The sequence below is a fragment of the Castanea sativa genome, chromosome 6 (assembly GCF_040712315.1).
Source record: "Castanea sativa cultivar Marrone di Chiusa Pesio chromosome 6, ASM4071231v1".
Taxonomy (NCBI): domain Eukaryota; kingdom Viridiplantae; phylum Streptophyta; class Magnoliopsida; order Fagales; family Fagaceae; genus Castanea; species Castanea sativa.
The window spans coordinates 40,592,924-40,613,151 of record NC_134018.1 but is presented as its reverse complement, the minus strand read 5'-3'; the positions used below and the strand labels follow the sequence as shown (position 1 = coordinate 40,613,151).

Sequence of the window (20,228 nt, the reverse complement as noted above, 5' to 3'; positions counted from 1 at the left end):
TGAAGGTGATGGGGGGATGTTCTCAGGTTATTGGGATTTTCATACCTTGATCCTATATTCTTACTGACTGGCCAAGAATGCTCTTCATTTCTTTTTCCAAGCTGTCCTACTTAAACAATTTGTACTCCTGCCTATCAAATAATCAATTTTGTGTTCTTTGTAAATCAACAAGACGTGCACATTGTTGGAACTTTAAAAAAAAAGGGGGAGGGGGGGGGGGGGGTGGGAATTCAATCTGGCTCCATGAGAAGGAAAACTTATTCCTCTAGCAGGATACACAATTAAATTGGTATACACCATGTTCTTCAACCCATCACTCAGCCAGGATCCATGCATCTAGTTATAAGAAGAAAGAAGCTAGCTCTCTAGAACCAGAAGCCACAATAAGCTTCATGTTGGGATGAAAATTAGGTATTGAAGGTAGCGTTGGTCCCTATGCCATTCTTTTCTGTTCTATCAATTCCATTATATACTTCTCTCTCTCTCTCTCTCTCTCTCTCTCTCTCTCTTTGTTTGAATCCCCAAACAGTGTTAAAGAAATCTCAAAGCTGCTGCAGTTTGTACAAGCTCCCTAGTTTTGTATCAACCATTGTCTGATTGATATATGTCATTGACTAGAACGAACAAGGCTCAAACAAATTTCCCATCAAGCCATTCCTTTAAAGTGAGCATATATTTATACCAGAAAAAAAAAAAGAAAAAAAAGAAGAAGAAGAAGACCAATATTACACCTGTTTTAAATTTACATTTAGAAGGCAAATTCTCCAAATGGAACTAATAAAAAAACATAATAAATGCAATACATAAAACGTATTCTTCAAGCAATTGATAGGTATGTACATAAGAAATTTATCCACAAAGTAGCACTGCAGAAAGATGCTGCAAGTGCCGGACGCACTAAAGGATTTTAATTCACAATTCTTCAAGGCCTATGGAATTAATGCTACCCTCTTTTTTTCGTTTCTTTTTTTCAATAGCATAAACATCTTATTCATTTTTTTTTCAACAATAAAGTTGTAAAAAAGAAAAAGAAAAAAAAGAATGGCATGATCCTATTAACTCCGAGAAAAGAACCATGGGAGTATAAAGGCTAGAACCAGGCAAGCCAACAGAAAATCACAGAAATGATTTCTTCTCCAACACGAGCTATCATTGTCTGAGGAATGGGAATTCCTGGCGCTACCTATTATCCTCATCTCAGTCCACCCCACCACAACTTCTGTGTTTTCCTCAATGCCTGTTACATTTTTTGCACTCTCACCACAAATTTCACACTTTCTGCATGAAAGAGAAAAATTAGTTTGATAAAAAACCACATACTGGCTGAACTCTAAACATGACTCATGAGGCTCAAACTTACAAATGGTACTAGTACCACACGGCATTCCCAATAAAAACACGCAGAAAGAACAACACAACATAGCAACATGGATTTCTTTTCCTATCACATTATGTCTCAAGCATAAATGGCGTGAGACCTTCTCACTTCTCCTGAGGTTAGAGAAATTTGTTACGCCATGTCAACATCTCTCTCTCTCTCTCTCTCTATTTAATTTAGTTATGAAGTATGTCAACCTGTCTTTCATCCATATTGTTGTCATGTTATAGTTATGGCAAGAAGTTGTGAAAATTTTTGTGGTCCTAGACTTTTTCACTATCGTAAATATCAAACTTGGTAGCCTATTAACTGATAATTAGGCAAAAATAGTGCTGATGCCAATCGAAAATGCAAGGAATGCACAACCAAAACATCCTTATGAAGAAAGTGAGATGGGGATGTGATTCAAAATGATCCGTTTCTGAGAACTATCTGGAATTTAAGGTGATAGAGACATCTCAAGGAGTCTTACCCAGGAGCCTAGGAAATAAATTTGATATCCATCTAAATATACAACCACAAAGACTGCTCTCACTCTGTAACAGGAAATAAGAATTTTTTCGAATTGTGACAAACAGTCACAGGTATACTTTCTGGGCTATAACCGAAAGTCTGCAGATTCAATTTTTGAGTAATCAAATTATCCTAGAACGGCTATACTTAACATAGTGAAGCACTGAAGTTATCAAACAGGAAACTATCCTGTTTTTAACTATACTATGAGATATGGAACTTTAAGGCCTGCAACAATCTATGAAATAGCAGAAACAAGATGGTGGCATCAATAATGACAAGCTAAACCACCCAATTGAAGTACATGTTTCAAAGTGGATGAACTTATCTTTGCCCTATTTCCCAAAATTCACATCATAATGGAAATCACTAACATGACATGGTCTAATACTAGACTAATACAGAAGAAAGGACATGCATGTAGAGCTCAGAGGAGGCAATCTAAAGTGGTAGCTGTTTTCGCTAGAACCATATAAAGCTATTGTCTTTTTATATTTTAAGCAAGAGAAACAGGGATAGAGAGCTTGGAAAAGAATAAAATAAAATCTCTTCTTCAGTGCTGCAAAGAGATTTGACTTTGGGGGGAAACATATATACTGGAAAAAACTTAGTTCCTGAAAGAGCTGATAGTGGCCTGAAACATCAAAGTATATTTCGTTTTTGAAGCAAAAGCGTGAACATAGAGAATTATACAGGATCAAAGAAGAGTAGAATTTAGAAATTTTACCTATTCCCTTTACTCCTAAACCAGGCCTCAGCACACTGAGGATGTGAAATACCAAGTTCATTTTTGCAGCCACAACCAAGCTCGATAAGAGTTGTAGTTCTAGATCGGTGTTCAGAACTCAAATGACATATTCTGCAAACCGTTTCAGCATTAACCAATTCACCACTCACTGTATCACAGGTGCTTCTAATATCAATGATGCTGGAATGGCAGTCTGGTGCTACAGAATCTACTTTCTGTTCATCCCCATATACCTTACTCGTCTCCAAAGTATCGGACTTGGGATTTGAGTTCTCATCTTCTTTGCTTACATACTGGGTCTCTTCTTTTATTACAATGGTAGTCTCTGACTGAACCGAATTTGATGAAGTACCACTCATTCCTTGTGGCTGAGAATTTGGCAAATTCTCAATGACTGCCTTCTCGTTACACATATCATGCTCCATTGGTGTCATTCAGTGAATCACTATACAGAAACGGATTGACTTACTAGTACTCCCTTTGCCAAAAAGGCCAGCCATTTCGCAAAATTTCCATTTTCGGTGTCTTTCTTGCTTATGTTCTATTTAGTCAAACTTTCATAAACTCTAGACGGTAAAAACAAACCACGCGCACCCAGGTTTCATATACCAGATTTTGACTCGTTCCTTGCTTTAGGACCTTCCGCTTGAACCTCTAAACCCTCCTCAGCTGATTAAAATACACTATAAAGCTGCAAGGTAACTTTAACACGTAAAATCCTTCCTGTGACCCAAAATTAACTCTGCCACTATACAAACACTGATCAAAACAAAGACTTTATATTTCTGTGAATAAATCTAAAATCTCTCTCTGCCAAATATTTTTGTGAATAAATCCAATATTTCTAAGACGCAAGGTGAAAGCTACTCCGCCGAATGCTTAAATTCCACGTTTTGCTTCATTACCTGGCATTTGACAATGACATTAGGCTCAACACAAAATATATATAGAGTTTGAAACAAGTTGATACTATAAAAATCAGTTGACCTGTGTAAGTTTCAGCTTTTTTCAAATGGAAAAGTTAGAACTGCACCACATATGCACGGTCGAGTTGAATTAAGGATTAAAGAACAAGAGATAAGCTTCCAACCTAGTGGTTTACATGATATATATAAGACTTTGTCTTAAGCATAGTACTGCTAACATGAGGGGGCCACTCTCATTCCTTGCCTAACAATAAGAATTCTTCAACTTGAAATTTCACTCAAAACAGAATAAAGGAAATTGAACTTTTATATGTTCCTCATTTTAATAATCGGATGTGTGCTATGCAAGTTTTACAATGGATGGTACTTCTTCATTGCATTTTTCTTTTGGTTTTACTTCTAGGAATCAAAATTGCTGATATAAGGAGGCTGAGATGGGAGATTCGTGTGCAAAAGTTGCAAGTCATTCTCATGCATTTTAAATGAAAAACAAAACTTAGTTACAGTTGTTTAGGTTAACATTAGGCTTTCCACTTTTTTATTTTATTTATTTTGGCTTTCTATTTAAATTCAAACTCATTGTTATATTAACCAATAAAGTACAAACAAGGTTATCTTTGTGCTTATGATTTCTTACCAGAGAATGCAGGGAATCATAACAATTTAAAAACTTGTTTAGTCTGCAATTAAGAATATTTGATTAGCTAATGACGTTTGGGATTAAGCACAAGCATGACAGAAGAAAAAGATAAGAATGAATGGTATGACACTCTTTATATTGATGCCTTAATTTAATAACATGTAATTAATTTGTAGTTAAAGCAAGAATTAAAAATTAGCTCTGCTTTGAAGTGATCCTAGTTCTTACCTGTTATTAAATGCTCATTACTATTCCCCTTTCTGATTTCTTGAGGAACTCAATTTAATTTAAAGCTCAAAAACTTAGATACAGCTTTCAAGGCCAGTGCATATCCTCTTGTATAGTTATACTCATACCTTCCAAAACTACGTTGTTGAATTTAATAGGAACCTGAATCCTTAATGGCCTGTTTGGGAGTTTAGAGAGAGAGGAGAGTAGAGGAGAGTAGAGGGGAGGGGAGTAGTGGGGAGGAGAGTAGAGGAGAATGATTACCCTCCATCTTGTTTGGATGTTTTTATAATTAGTAAGGGGGAAGGGAGTAATTAGCCCTGCACCTTATTTTTAACATTGTAATTTTATAAATATAATAAGGGTAAATTAGGTAATTTACTTTATCAATAATTTTATGTGCTCTACTCTCCCTCCAAATCTCTCCAATTTGGGGGAATTAAAAATGAGGGGGTTGGAGGTAGTTGAAACCCCTTCAAACCCCTCCCCCTCCTTCCTTAAAAAACTCTCAAACAAGGTAATTGAATTACTCCCCTTCCCTCTATTCTACTCCCCTTTCTTTTTTAAATATCCAAACAGGCTATAAAAGTACTGCACTAAGAATTCTATCTAAGTTTAATAATATATTTTTATTTCAAAATGGAAAAAAAAAAAAAAATCTCAGGTCAGATGATTTAGGAAAGGATTTTACTTTCTTTCTTTTCCTAGAGTTTACTTGCACCACAGCCAGCTTGAACCCTATGGCAATATTTTTTGGACAAAGTTTATCTACACAATTGGTTATAACTTAAGATTACAACTTTACTCAATAAAATAAAAATTACTACATATTTGAAAATATAACTGTTGAATTACATGTTGTTTACGCTTTTAATACACGTCAAATTTTATGTCAATCAAATATTATTTACTATATCATCTATGAATTTATATTATATGCATAATTTTAAACAACAAAAACTTGTAATTAAAACAATTTATTGATGACATAATTATTGATCTTTAATTTTATAGAAATTCTGCAAGTATGGAAATATAAGAAGAAGATATAATCCAATAATGGATTTATCCAAGTGGATTTGTAATCCTTTTTTTTTTTTGTTCTTTTAGTACTTTTTTTTTTTTTAGTTTATTACTTATGTATAGTTTCTAAAATTTTCATATTTTTAAATACAAAATTAAAAATTATATTTTAACCAATCTTTAATAAATAAGCAAATAAGTGTTTCCAAACACACTACTAACAGTTGTTTCTAAGCAATATATATATATATATATATATATATATATATATATATATATAGAGGTAAAACTGAGAAAAAATCCAATTAGAATTCAATTATAGTCTAATTTTGCGTCACGTGTCTCATCTAATCTAAGTTTTTAAAATTTTGTGTCAAGAAAGTTTATTCAATGTTAAAATTGGATTTCAATTAGAGTTTAATTTTATGCCACATGCCTCCCATCTAATCTAAGTTTTTTTAATTTTTGTGTCAAATGAATTAATTTAGTGTAAAAAATGAAGAGTCTAATATAGATAAACCATAAAACCTAATCATATAATCAAATCTAATGAGCATATTTTTTATAATATTTCTATTCAAATATTTTATATGCAAAGATATTGAACGTAACAAACTGTAATTGAACTGAATGATCTCATGCAGTGGCGGTTCTAAGAATTTTGTTTAGGGAGATCATGAAAAAACTTTTAATAAAAAGAGAACTTGAATATATCAAGTTATCAACAAAAAAAACAAAAAAAAAAAATTGAAGTTTTACAATTTCCTTCTACAAGTTTTCAAATTTTGAATTGTTATATGATAGTTCATTATGAGTATTTATTGTCAATGTGGGTAGTTATGACTATTTCATTTTGTTAAGTTTGTCTAACATTTTAATTTTTATGCAGTTGTTATTATCTATTAATTTGTCATTGTTTTTATACAAATATTTTAAATTAAATGACTAAACTTAACTCATTGGCTCTATATTAATTATTGATGCACACAATTACAATCATTCATACATAAAATATACACTACGTGTCTACCTAACCAATTAAATGCTTGAACAATCACTAACTTTACAATTTTTCTTCTTGAATTTTTCTAACTTTATAATAAAAAGTTAATATATATATATATATATATATATATTTTTTTTTTTTTTGGAGAAACACACACACACACACACACATATATATATATATAAGGGAAAGGGGATGAGATAAGAAAATACAATCACACATGAAATAACAATACACACACATGTAATAAACCCTCTCTATTTCCTAATTATTAAAGTTGTTATAAAATGATAACAATACACACACATGTAATATTAGGCACACTCACACACATAATATATAAATTTATAATAAAATATACACTATGTGTCTACTTAAACAATTAAATGTTTGAACAATCACTAACTTTACAATCTTTCTTCTTGATTTTTTCTGTCTTTATAATAAAAAATTATTATAACATGATAACAATACACACACATGTAATAAATCCTCTCTATTTCCTAATTATTAAATTTTATAAAATTATATTATATTGTACACACAAATATCTACACACATCATTATTCACACAAATAACATTATAACAAAAAGTAATGCACACATGCAATTAATATTAGGCACACTCACACACATAATATATAAATTTGTAATAAAGAGTGACACTTACCGTTCACAAACACTTCCTCGTACTTTTAGAGTTAGAAATACCTGTAGTAAGGGTGTATAAGATTTAAGTTAGGGTGTGCAAAAATATTTTTAAGAATAAATTAAAATATTAAACTAACAAAAAAAAATATAATAAATATTTTTTTTTGGGAAGTTAGGGGGTTCATTTGAACCCCCTGAACAAAGGGTAAAGCCGCCCCTGAACCCATGCACCTATTCCCATTCAATTTAAAAGATACTATTTGAGCAATTTATTATTTTATTTTGTGTTGTATTTAGTAGATTTTCATAGACAGTAATTGTGAATTGATATTGTAGATATAGTATCCAATAGTGAATTTCAAAATTATATACGTAATAGCAATGTAATGAGAAACTTAGCGTAACTAATATCATGAAAATTGCAAAGAAAAACTATTTTAGTACCTCCAAATGTTCTGGTCGAACTATGTCCTATATGTTTAATAACCCAAATTGATATCAATAGCACCACTACAATTTATCATTCTCGCGCATGAGCACATGTTACATACTAGTGTGTGTGTGTGTATTAAGGTAAAGCTACGAAAAAAATCAGAGAGAGAGAGAGAGAGAGAGAGTAAAACTCATCTATGACTTAAAAAAAGTGTAACTCTTATACTAAATATAATTTGAACTTATGCATGTGTGTAATTGTGATTATTTTTTATTGTACCATGTATATGTATGGGTTACACACTATTATAAATTAGTGGGACGGCTAGGATTTGATTTTAGGGGTGACATAATTTATAATGCAATGCACATATGCACAAACGTGCATGAGTAATTGAGACCAATCTAAGTAATAAATTATTTTGAATATTTGGCAATATTGTAATACTAGAAAAATTACAGGAAAATAACATATTCATATATTATGTTTTTTTTTAAGTCAAAATTTCACTCATAATTCCCATGCAATATGAATTTTACAAGTAGACATACTTCCCATATAGCTAATGAGAATTCAAATATTTTGGTTATTATATGCTCATAACATGATCAAATTATAGCATTTTTAAAGTTTATTGTGAACATATATGCATTTGAACTTTCATAATTTAAATTGAAAACTTTGCAATTGTAGCATTTTTCAATTTTTATTATGTACATATATGCATTTGAAATTTCATAATTTAAATGGAAAACTATATTAAATTTTGCAATTTATTATGTAATTATCCTCGTATTTTCTTACTTTATACACAAATTTTCATGGAAAACAAAATATTATATTAAGAAATTATGGATAATTACATAATATGATATGATGTTTTTTTTTTTCCTTTTTAAATTAAAACTCTTTCTTCTTTATTTATTTATTTTTTAAACCCTTTTTTTTTTTTCTTTTATAGGTTTTAAACCTTTCAAAGATATCAACTTATCTATCTACTTCAGGGTTCTTTATGTAAACCAAATGCTGCGTAGGTTTAATGCATATATGGTTGGTGATATTGCTTCTAAGAACTCAGGTAACTAGATCACATATTTAGGATGGCAGTACTATGAGGCCAAATATAAATTGTAGATACTTAGGAAAAAAAACAGGGGGGGGGGGGAGGGGGGAAGAAAATCCAAATTGTAGGCATGTGTTACTCTCTGTATAGTATTGCTAGGAGTTATTAATTTATTATGGAAGAGAAGCTGTTTTATAAGAACTGGGTCTAAAGAAAGAAAAGTAAGTTCTTTATTTTGATTTGCAATGGACTTTAGATAAAGTTATAATTTGAACCCAAAATAATTGTTCTTGGTCCTATTAAAAATTAAAAATTGGTCCAAAGAACCCAACAAGAAAATTAGGCATCTTGTCCATTCCTGTGATTGTGCATTATGAGATGAGTGTGTGTGAGTTGTTTTTTTTACTATTTGTGAAAGTCAAAGCATGTTTGTTTAATTCGAATGATCAAGTCTTGTTTTTTGGCTTTGATTGTTTGTTAGTTGAGAACTAAAATTAAAATTATACTTTTTTGTATATATACGTTTTAGTATGCACACTTTACTTGGTATTTTATCCGGTGCATCTTAAAGGGGGTACTGGTATCGATTTTATGGTTGGTACAGTATATACTGCAGTACAGACATTACCATTACAATATTGATTTTCATGGTATGCATACTTTACTATGTTACCTTAGTTTGACAAGGCATGGAGTTACTCTATATTGAAAATTTCAACCTTTTTTTAATAAATGAGTTCATTGCTAGTAACAACTTATCCACAACTACACTTTGCAAAATTTCCTACTTTTTAGTCTTTGATAAACAATTAAGTAATATTATATCCACAACATTTTCACAATAATTCCGAAGTGGTAACTTGTTATTGATTCTAGTTTAAGTCCACCACTAACATCACTTTTTTAATTATCAATTATAAATTGACACCTAAAATTTGTTGTAAAAATATTGTAAACGTAGTATTACTCTATACAGTTCATTTTTAGTAACAATAGGGACATACCAATTTCACAGCATTCCTAAAATAGAATAGTAAAAAATTTAAGACATGTGCTATGTTTACAATGTTTTCATAACAAATCATAAGTGGTAAGTTTTTATTAATTTTAATTTCAATCTACAACTGAAATTACTTTTTTGTCCACCAATAACAAATTCATCACTTAGGATTTATTATGAAAGTGTTGTAAAAATATTGTGAACATTGCATTTCTCAAAATTTTAAATTAGAGATTGTTGTGAGTAAGGGTGTGTAGTCAACCCACCAATCCGTCAAAACTAACCCGATTCGACCAAACTCGCCGGGTTGGGTCAATTTTTAAGGCTTGGTGGGTTGGGTTAGATTACACAATTTTTTTTGATAGCGAGTCAAGTTGGGTTTGGGTCATAAAATTTCAAACCCGTCAAACCCGACCCGACCCACCCATATATTTAAAATATATTATATAATTAATAAATTTTAAAAAATTACTAGCTCTTCCTATCCTATATAAAAGTCAATTAGTATACACAAATCCTAGTAAATTACTATTGTTGTTTAGTCATTAGTGTTGTTTGCTATTAAGAAGTTACATTTATACTAATCTTTCGGTTTTTTTAATATATTTATATTTGTTTTTTTGCTCAATTTAATAATAATAGTAATTAAAAAAATTGTCCAACCCATGGATTTAACCCGACCTATGTAGGTTGGGTTTGGTTGTGATGATGCAAAGAAAATTAGTAGGCTGGATGTTTCGGACTTGAAAGGACTACTTGCTGTCTCGGTGGCCTGAAAAAGAAAGGAAAGCGATCAAGTGTGACCGGGGTTGAAAGGACTACTTGCTCTCTCGTTTCCTTATATACTTCTTCTTCTTCACTGGTTCATCCACGTGTCATACAAATCTTCCCCTTGGATACTTGTCCCATCCACCACATTCTTGAAGTCTTCAAATAATAGTAGGAATGCTGAATTCTACTGTTCAGAGGTCATTTTTCTATTAATGCGGCCAGGGAGGTAGATGCAGGGCCTTTAATGTGGTGGTAGCAGCTTTTTTCTTGGATATTTCTCACATGTTCCTGTTTCTAAAGGGTGCTTGGATCACCCTCTTACCCATCAGTTCTTCCAGAATTTTGCCTCTAACCCATTTAACAAGTCCCAAGGTCATTGCTGAACCTGTCCGAGGATACACTTCTCCTCGGACAACTCCTTGGACTACTACCGTGCGGATTGACTTGTGGGCCTAGAGGCCCTGATCAAAACAGACTGGTACCAACCGATCAGGCCCAAAACCCAAAACGTTTATTCAATAGCTTTTACCCTCCACAATAACATTACTTAGAGTTACATTATGTGTAACTTAAATCCATGGACAAAGCCATGGTTGGATTTGGGGGGCAATGCCCCCCCCCCTCATTTTTTTTAAAATATTATTATATATATGGGCATTAATTTTAGCAATTTTGTTTTATAAAATTACACTTCCGCCCTCTTAACAATATCATTGATTCTTATAAGAGTACTTTTATAGTCACAAATTCTTCTACAACATTTTTACAAATTGTTAAGGTAGCAAATTCTTATTGATTTGCATTTAGACCCACTACTTACATTATTTTTTACTTACAATAAGCACTCATCACATCAACAATTTGTAAAAAAGTTTGTAACTTTAGCATTTTCCTCATTTTAAAGACCATTAAAAAAATTTATAGATCTAAAATCTAAAACAAAATATACAAGCCCAAAAGAATTAGTTCAATAACAAAAATTACCAATAATAAAACTAAAAAAAAAAAAAATTAAGCATAGTTAACCAATTTTACCCAAAGCAAACAACCTAATCCTTTAAAAAAATTTAAACAAAATATTTTTTTTTCTTACCTAGCAGCACACACATAAAAAATAAAATAAAAAGCTCTGCAACAGCAAAATCAAAGGTGAAATCACTGCACACAACTAATAGCAAAGCTGCCCCCTAACTCTAAGTTTTGATTCCATCCCTGTTTGAATCCAACCACACACACACACACACACACACACATATAAAGAGAAAGGTGGGTAGGTCGGGTTGTAATGAGTTAGAAATATTTCATCTCGTTATTCAACTCAACCCCTAAATTATTTATATAACTCGTCCAACCCAATTCACCTTACTTAATGGACTCACATGAATTGGATCAAGTCGGTGCAAGTTGGGCATATTAGTAGGTTTGGCGGCGGTTTTTTTTTTTTTTTTTCCACAACCCAAGGGATACAAATCATATGATGCAAATAGAGAGTGGAGACTCATAGCCCAAGTGTTAGAAAAAAAAAAAAATGCTATGTTTGAATGTTGGAAAAATGAGGGGTAGTGTAGAGGGAGGGAGAGTAATTAAATTACCTTATTTGGATTTTTTTTAAGGATGGAGGGGGAGAAATTTGGAGAGATTTGAACTACTTCCAACCCCTCATATTCAATTCTCCAAAATTGAAGAGATTTGAGGGGAAGTGGAGTATAAAAATGTTTAACCAAATGATTTACCAAATTTATCTTATTATATTAACAAAAATACAAATAAAAAGACTAATAATTCATTTCTTCTTTACTTAATTTTAAAAATATCCAAATAAAATAAAGAATAACTATTTAACTCTTTCTCTACTACTTTACCTCCCTCTTCCTCCCTTTCAAAAACTACACTTTTAAAAGGTAAAAAGCCTAAATACTTCCGTTCCGGTTCCCATGCTGTTGTACTTGTACAGTTGTAGCCCTATGTTTAGCAACAAAACAAGAGAAAAGGCCGCAGATAAATTAGTTGCTCGAAAGATGTGTCAAAGGATAATCTTGCACGGCACAGGCAGCGGCTACCTAGTACCTACAATCACGACTGACCACCCAAGTTTCTTTTTATTTATTTTTTTGTATTATTATATTTAATTTTTTATGATAAGTAAGATGACTGATTAGTGAATTTATTCTAGCGCAAAAGCAAAAGTAAAAGTAGAGTAAGCCATTAGTCAATGCTGCCACAACCTGTTGACGACGACAATCCAAGTTAGATTAGCAAAGGAAAGGCAATAAATAATAAAAAAAAAAGAGAAAAATTATATTTTAATATTTTAAACTATACTACATATTATATTTTAATCTCTAAATTTTTCAAGTGCACCAAGTTAAGTTAACTTGAATAGAAATTCAAATTTTAAAATACAAAATATAATAAGGAATATAATTTAGGATAGTGAAATTTAATTTTTAATAAATTAAGAAGGTAGATAATTAGGTATTTTCACATAGTATTATATTTTTTCATCTAGGTTAATACTAAACTTTTTTTTTTTTGAGAAACAGGTTGACACCAAACTTAATATTGAGGCGTAAAGTATAATAAAATTCATAATTTATGGTACAAAACATATATTAAAAAAATTTAGAATACAAAATATAAAATATGATATAATATAAAGTAGTAAAGTTTAATTTTTTCAAAAATTAAGAATCATTTTTTATTATTATTTTATTATACAAGCATTCGAATTTTTATCGCACAATTTTAATTTTTAACAGCGCAATCTATGATCTATAGATCTATCCCACAAAACAATTTTCAATATTGGAAAGTCGAATCCATCACATCACATCGGATATCTATCAACAGACTGAGATGACGCGGCAACATTTAATTATTAATGTAACAAACTGGAACTTTCTCACGCACTTCAATAAAAAGAAACAACAAACTTGAATAAGGCACGAGGTCAATTTCGTAACTTCAGCAAAAACCAGCCCCCCAGTTCAGGTGAGATCATCGAAATGAATTCACAAAGTTTACAAGTAGACGAATAGAACGTACAACGAAGAAGTGAAGAACAACATCATCACGCAATCCCATGCCATTTTTACAACTTGAATCTGTCATCTTCTATTTCTTCCTATCTCTCACCAAATTTAAAAATATTAAAAAAGAAAATGAAAAAACCGATTTTCCTCGTCCCTCCCTCACACTTTACTATAAAGGACTACTTTATTTATTATTAGTTATTATTATAAAATTTCTCAGCCTAACTAGCTCTTTTCTTCAAAACACTTGTGCACCGTACACCTTTCTTTCTCTATTTCAGACGCAAAGTGCGAGAAACGATGGCGTTTCGGGCGGTGATGTCGAGGCGGGTCACGAATCGGAGCTCCGATATTGGAGCGAGGTGGATGTCAACGTGGTGGGGGAACGTGGAGCCTGCAGCGAAGGATCCGATTCTCGGCGTTACGGAGGCTTTCTTGGCTGATCCCAGTCCCAGTAAAGTCAATGTCGGAGTTGTAAGCTCCTTAAATTTTCACTCCTAGCTATTTTCCTTTTCTTCTTATTTCTCTGTTTGGTTGCTCGGAAAATGAACAAAGAAAAATACTACCAGAAATTCTGTATGTTACTATTATGTTTACGTTGCGTTGGTTTATTTATTTTTTTTTATGAATTTGGATAAAACAGTTATTATTTTATTTGGATCAAAAGCCAAAGAGTTTAGACTTGAAATTGCATGTTTCAGATTTCTACCGCCTTTGGTAGTTGCAAATCTAAGATCTAAGATGAAACTGCATCAATTTCTTGTTTTTTTATTTTTTATTTTTGTTGGTTTTATTTTCTTAGCAGCCAAACAGAGATAAATGCCGAAATTCGGTTGCATTTGTTAGTTGTTAATAGGTTTTACATATCCGTTTGGTTGCTGAGAAATCCAAAGAAATTTAAATCTTATATTTTCCATAGCTAAAAATATTGAAAATCTTAAGTTGGTGCTCTGTTGTGTGATGAAGATCTCAGCTTCTTCAATTCCCAAAGAACAAATTTCAAATTTCTATCATATCTTGCATTTTATCTGCATTGAATGATTTTGATCATCAAGTTGTGTTCTTTAGTTGATTCCACTTCTAATTCTTTATTATATGTGGTAATATGAATTAAAAAGGGCGCTTACCGCGATGATAATGGAAAACCCGTTGTTCTCGAATGCGTTAGAGAAGCAGAGAGGAGGATTGCTGGACACTCAAACATGTGAGTTTCTTTTATATATATTCATTTTCATTTGAAACAGTTTATATTATTATACTAATGTGTGTATTATTTAATCCACTATGTCATTCCCTTTTAATGTACTTTTTAATAGTTGCATAATAATAATCATGCAGCTCATTTGTATTGATTTTTTACTATTTCAAAACTTGCAACTTTTGTGGTGGTCCCATTGGCTTTACTTTTTTCCCTCCGCTCCACCTACCAATTTGATTCTTTTAATCTTTTTCTCATGTTTCACTCAATGGTCCATGTTTTAGATTCTTGACACTGTTGGTGTTAGAATTTTATCTTTCTCCACTATTTGCTAGTGGGTTTGGAGTTGGACCCCTTGCACCCCCTTTATTTTTTTATTCATTTTTAAAAAATATTAAATCTGTTTCTTGGCAGAGCTCATTCTTCTTTTCATCTATTATGTGAAATTGACAATTGTTTAAATTCGGGAAAACATGCTATTATTGTTAAAAAAATTATGGGAATTACTCTGGTAGATTTTTGGTAGTAAACTTGTAAAGAAAGTGTTAGCACTTCGCAATGGGCAGCCAGAGTAGACGACATTATTCTCTTGACAATTGACAGCAGATTCTACAATGAACCTGGTCATGATAAGGGGATCTTATTGGTCTTTGTATATTAAGCTATATATTTATTTAATTTCCTGTTGCTACATTAGGTGGTTCATAGTCAGACCTGGCTCAAGATTTTCATATTTGAGAGATTTAAATACTTCAATTTATACCCCACTAGACAAAAATAATCTGGATACAAAATCTCTATAATGATTTCATATGCTTGATAAGATTTTATCTGGGAAAGGAGTTTGGGGATCATATTTTTTACATTTTAGTTTTTTTTTTAAGGACCTGAAATTTGCTTTTTCTTTCTGCTTGTACTATATGGCTGGCTCAGTAGGTTTAGTTTTAAAATGAAAGGTTTTATCTTTTTCGGAATACAATGCCTGGAAAGTTGAAAATTCTTTTGGAGTGCATGAAATTTGTAGAATATGAACCATATTAGGCATGCAGGGTTAGTTATACTTAAATTATATACTACGAAATTAAAGAAACAGATAGAATGACCCTTACACAGAGAACACGCAAAATGTATAACTTTTGTATTTCTTGAAAAGCAATGCTATAGAAACCACATTTGGGGCAATACCTCAGAATTGTCCATTCTAATGCATATAGATTTAAATATGTATGTGTACCATGGAGTGAGGGTTGTTGCTCATCGAAGTGTTCAAACAGTTGCAGCCACAGGCATAAAACATTTTAATTACTACACCAATATAAATGCTTTGCTCATTCAGAAAAAAATATAAATGCTTTATTCATTTTGTTTCTTTTGGGCAGGGAGTATCTTCCTATGGGAGGAAGTGTCAAGATGGTGGAAGAAACACTAAAACTGGCCTATGGGGAGAATTCTGAGTTTATCAAAGATAAAAGAATAGCAGCAGTACAATCTCTATCTGGTACTGGTGCATGCCGACTTTTTGCTGACTTTCAAAAGCGTTTTCGTCCCGATTCCCAAATTTACATACCTGTCCCTACCTGGGCCAAGTGAGTATCATGGGACACACTTCCTTCAAATCTTTGATAATGCTTTCCCCGACTCCCATGCTCCACTCAAATTTCTTTTCTCGAATTTATTTCCAAATTCAGAAGGTTTCTGTTGTTTCTCCCTTTATTAGTTGTGTCCTATGGGCCTCTAACATGTGATTTCACAGCCACCATAACATCTGGAGGGATGCACAAGTACCTCAAAGGACCTTCCATTACTATCTCCCAGAGACTCGAGGGTTAGATTTTGCATCACTGATGGATGACATTAAGGTAAGCAAGACAAATCTAAACTCTCAACTACCTTATTTTTACCTCATTGCTGAGACTTCCTGGTTTACTCCTGGTCGTTGTTTTCATAGCTTCATTGCTGACAAACATTTTTTTCCCTGCCCTTTAAAAATGGATATAGAATGCTCCAAATGGCTCATTTTTCCTCCTTCATGCTTGTGCTCACAATCCTACTGGAGTGGATCCTACAGAGGAACAATGGAGAGAGATGTCATACCAGTTCAAGGTAAAAATTTCATGATATTATTTTTAATTATGTTCTTTTCCTTCTAAAATTTTCAGTACTCCTTTGAGATATATATTGAAAATTATTATCATTTTCAGGCAAAGGGTCATTTTGCTTTCTTTGACATGGCATATCAAGGTTTTGCTAGTGGTGATCCAGAGAGAGATGCAAAGTCTATCAGGATTTTTCTTGAGGATGGACATCTAATTGGAATTGCTCAATCATATGCAAAAAATATGGGACTGTATGGCCAGAGAGTGGGATGCCTTAGGTAATCGTCTATTTATCCTGGGAATGAAGGTTTCTTTTCTTCGTTGGACTTCAATAGGACTCTATGGGTCAATTATTGATCTTTAATGTGATTCTGTTTTATTGCTTTATTTTGAAACTGTGGTCATGAGTGATTTGGCATTAATTGGGGGTTGCAATATTGATGGAAAACATTATTTTATGATTGCACACTGTTGCACCCTGATTGAATCAACTTAGAAATTCAAACTTATCCACAAAAGTCAGTTTAGTTGCTTATTTGCTTCTTTAGATTTTATAGGCAAACTAGATAAGTGAATCTCCATCAGCACTCTAAAGCTATGAAATCGTCAAACAATAAAAAAACTAAAATCTAAGAAAACAAGAAAATACTTGAATTGTATGAGAAATAGGAATAATGTTTGTTGAATTAATTTATTCTGCAATGTTTAGTTTCTTGTTGAGTTGTATCTTGGACATTACTTCCTAAAGCTCACTAGGTAAATGATGCAATATATGGCTTATCCACAGACTTCTCTCTTGCTTGTCAAGTAAATTCAAAAAGAAGGAACTCAATCATTCTTTACAATTCTTTGCAGTGTGCTTTGTGAAGATGAAAAACAAGCTGTGGCTGTCAAAAGTCAATTGCAGCAGCTTGCCAGACCTATGTATAGTAACCCACCTCTTCATGGTGCACTCATGGTTTCAACTATTCTTGGTGATCCGGAGTTGAAGAATTTATGGCTTAAAGAAGTTAAGGTAAATTGCCATAGTACAATTCCTTCTTTTTTTTTTTTTAACATAAAATCTCGTTGTAGAATAGGACACTATTCAATTTTGTACATAAATCTGAGTGCCGTAACACTCTATGCTTCAGAGGGAGATAATGGCATAATCTAGGCTTCAGGGCTACACTTTTATAAATGCATGAAAGGCTTGATCAAGGCTCTTGTCTGGTCAATAATTACTTAACATGCCTTTTAAAATTTAGTTTCTCTGTCTCCCAAACTTCCTTTATCATTTATAGTAATTTATGCATGTTGGCTTGCAATTTCAACAAAGTTTAATGAAATATTCAGACTTACGTTACTACATGACTCTTACGTTTGTTTGATATTTAAGATCTTACCCATTATTGTGAGGTAATCTGCAACCTTCAAATAAGCAATCTGATTATTGTGATGTACATGTAATTTTACTCGGAAGAAAATCATTGCCATTTTTTCTCGAGACCATGTAACTTTCAGTATCATTTTGATTAAAATCTCCAAAGTTCACATTATCATGTGTTGTTAAATCTATTTCAAACAATTCATGCTAATTATTGTTCTTCACATCCCTTGATTTGAAATGTTCAAATCCAAACACAACCTAAATGAATCTATCATTATCATCTTTTCTCCAGGTCATGGCAGATCGCATCATCGGAATGCGAACAGCTCTACGAGAAAATCTTGAAAAGTTGGGGTCACCCTTATCATGGGAGCACATAACTAATCAGGTATCTTAAAATTTGTTAGAGTTACTTTATAATCAATTCTGGTGCCTTACCTTTTTTCTATTATTATTTTAAATCTCCAATTTGAATCATTTGCTCAAGTTGTTATTCTAATCATTATGGTCCTTGTAAACAGATTGGTATGTTTTGTTATAGCGGGTTGACCCCTGAACAAGTTGATCGTTTGACGAGCGAATTTCATATTTACCTTACTAGAAATGGTCGTATCAGGTAATATGTCATACTATCAATTTTCTTTTTATATAATCCCTCAATAATAGGATTTTTCTGATATGTGAAAAAAATATTTGTACACAGTATGGCGGGTATCACTACAGGTAATGTTGGATACTTGGCTAATGCCATCAACGAGGTCTCGAAATCTGCTTAGTGGCTTGTTACAGAAGTCAAATTCTTAAAGGGTGCCTTAGATATAAAGTCCAAGACATCACAAATTTCATTGGGATTTTTGTAATCTTCCTTCCCATCCATAAATGAATTGGAAAGGATGTAATAAAAGAGACATCATTATATGCTCATCCTAATTTTTTCCACCAATAACGGTAAGGGTTTTTTTTTTTTTGGGAAACCCCATCTTGTAATACATGAACCATGAAAATGGCAACAACTAAGATATGCGTGGAAACCTATTGGTTCTAGTTAAAAAAATACATCTGAGCTGGAAGGATTTTGACATATCCAAGGCATAGACATTTCTGTTCTTATCATTTGATGGAGTCAAATTAAAAGATTATTGTGGTAACTAGTTGCTCTTTGACTTGTTCGGATAATTAACCTTGATATAAGACGTGCAGGCATGTGTAGACTGTAGAGGAATTATAGTCAAATATGATGATATTCCATGCCAACAGGCTACAAGTTCGATTGGCACCTACCCCTCATCCCCAGTTCTCATCTGGCAGGTTCGACCTGCCTCTCTCATCCCCTGCCCAAAAGACCCAATATTTCACGTTACCTGGTGTTTATCCATATCTCTCTCTTAATTGTTATTCAGCCACAAAAAAGGGATCCGGATCCTCTCCATTTCCCTTTGAAATGGAGAGTATCCATTTTACAGACAAGATCAATTTGAAATGAATCTAAGGGTAAAGGCTATGCCACCTCATTTAAAAGTATATATCTTGACCCAATAACTTAACTCTAGCTAACTTTAACGGTGGTAAGTAAATTAAAGTAACATTTTTTTTAAAAAAATTGTGGTTAACTCTGGGGCAATCAAATTTGATATCTCCGTCTCTTTGGGCTCCGTTCTCCTTTCCGTTGTGCAATCCGTAAGGGGTGGAGGAGATGAATGATGACTGGCTGAGGCTAGTGGTCACAGTGGTAGGCTGTTGATGATGGTCAGGCGGCAGCCTTGGTTTGAAGCTTAGCAAGCTGTTGATGATGGTCGGGTAACGGCCGTGGTTTGAAGCTTTAGTGTATGTGTTTGTTTACCTGAAAATGGTTTCATCTTAAGTTTTAGGGGGGAAATTGGGTTTTGATTACGTAAGGTGGTTACTTCTTTTCCTTTTTTTATTCCTCTACCCTTCCGAGTTCAGAATCTTCTAATTTTAGAAATTACAAGAAAAGAGAACTACTTTCTAGTTCTAATAAACCACTATGTGATGCAAAGTGGCGATATAGTAATTTTCTTTATAGAATTCTTAGGGGCTTCACGGATGCTCTCAAAATTGAGAACCATTAAAGAATTCCCATTCATTATAGGGAAAAAATGAATCTTTGGATCATTGTTGAGATCTAATAGTAA

General features: G+C 32.5%; 2 protein-coding genes across 2 annotated transcripts; one reads left to right on the top strand and one right to left on the bottom strand.

Moving 5' to 3' along the window:
* Positions 1-709: 709 nt before the first annotated feature.
* On the bottom strand, positions 710-3,688 carry LOC142638886 (uncharacterized). Its single transcript, XM_075812955.1, has 3 exons — positions 3,627-3,688; positions 2,619-3,544; positions 710-1,278 (listed from the first exon to the last, which is right to left on the bottom strand). Exons 2-3 carry the CDS (start codon positions 3,071-3,073, stop codon positions 1,056-1,058), a joined length of 678 nt encoding a protein of 225 aa, XP_075669070.1. The 5' UTR covers positions 3,074-3,544; positions 3,627-3,688; the 3' UTR covers positions 710-1,055.
* Positions 3,689-13,475: 9,787 nt separating this feature from the next.
* On the top strand, positions 13,476-19,223 carry LOC142637860 (aspartate aminotransferase, mitochondrial). Its single transcript, XM_075811813.1, has 10 exons — positions 13,476-13,886; positions 14,531-14,616; positions 15,990-16,196; positions 16,364-16,469; positions 16,609-16,713; positions 16,812-16,984; positions 17,562-17,721; positions 18,368-18,463; positions 18,597-18,691; positions 18,779-19,223. Exons 1-10 carry the CDS (start codon positions 13,713-13,715, stop codon positions 18,849-18,851), a joined length of 1,275 nt encoding a protein of 424 aa, XP_075667928.1. The 5' UTR covers positions 13,476-13,712; the 3' UTR covers positions 18,852-19,223.
* The last annotated feature ends 1,005 nt before the right edge of the window (positions 19,224-20,228 follow it).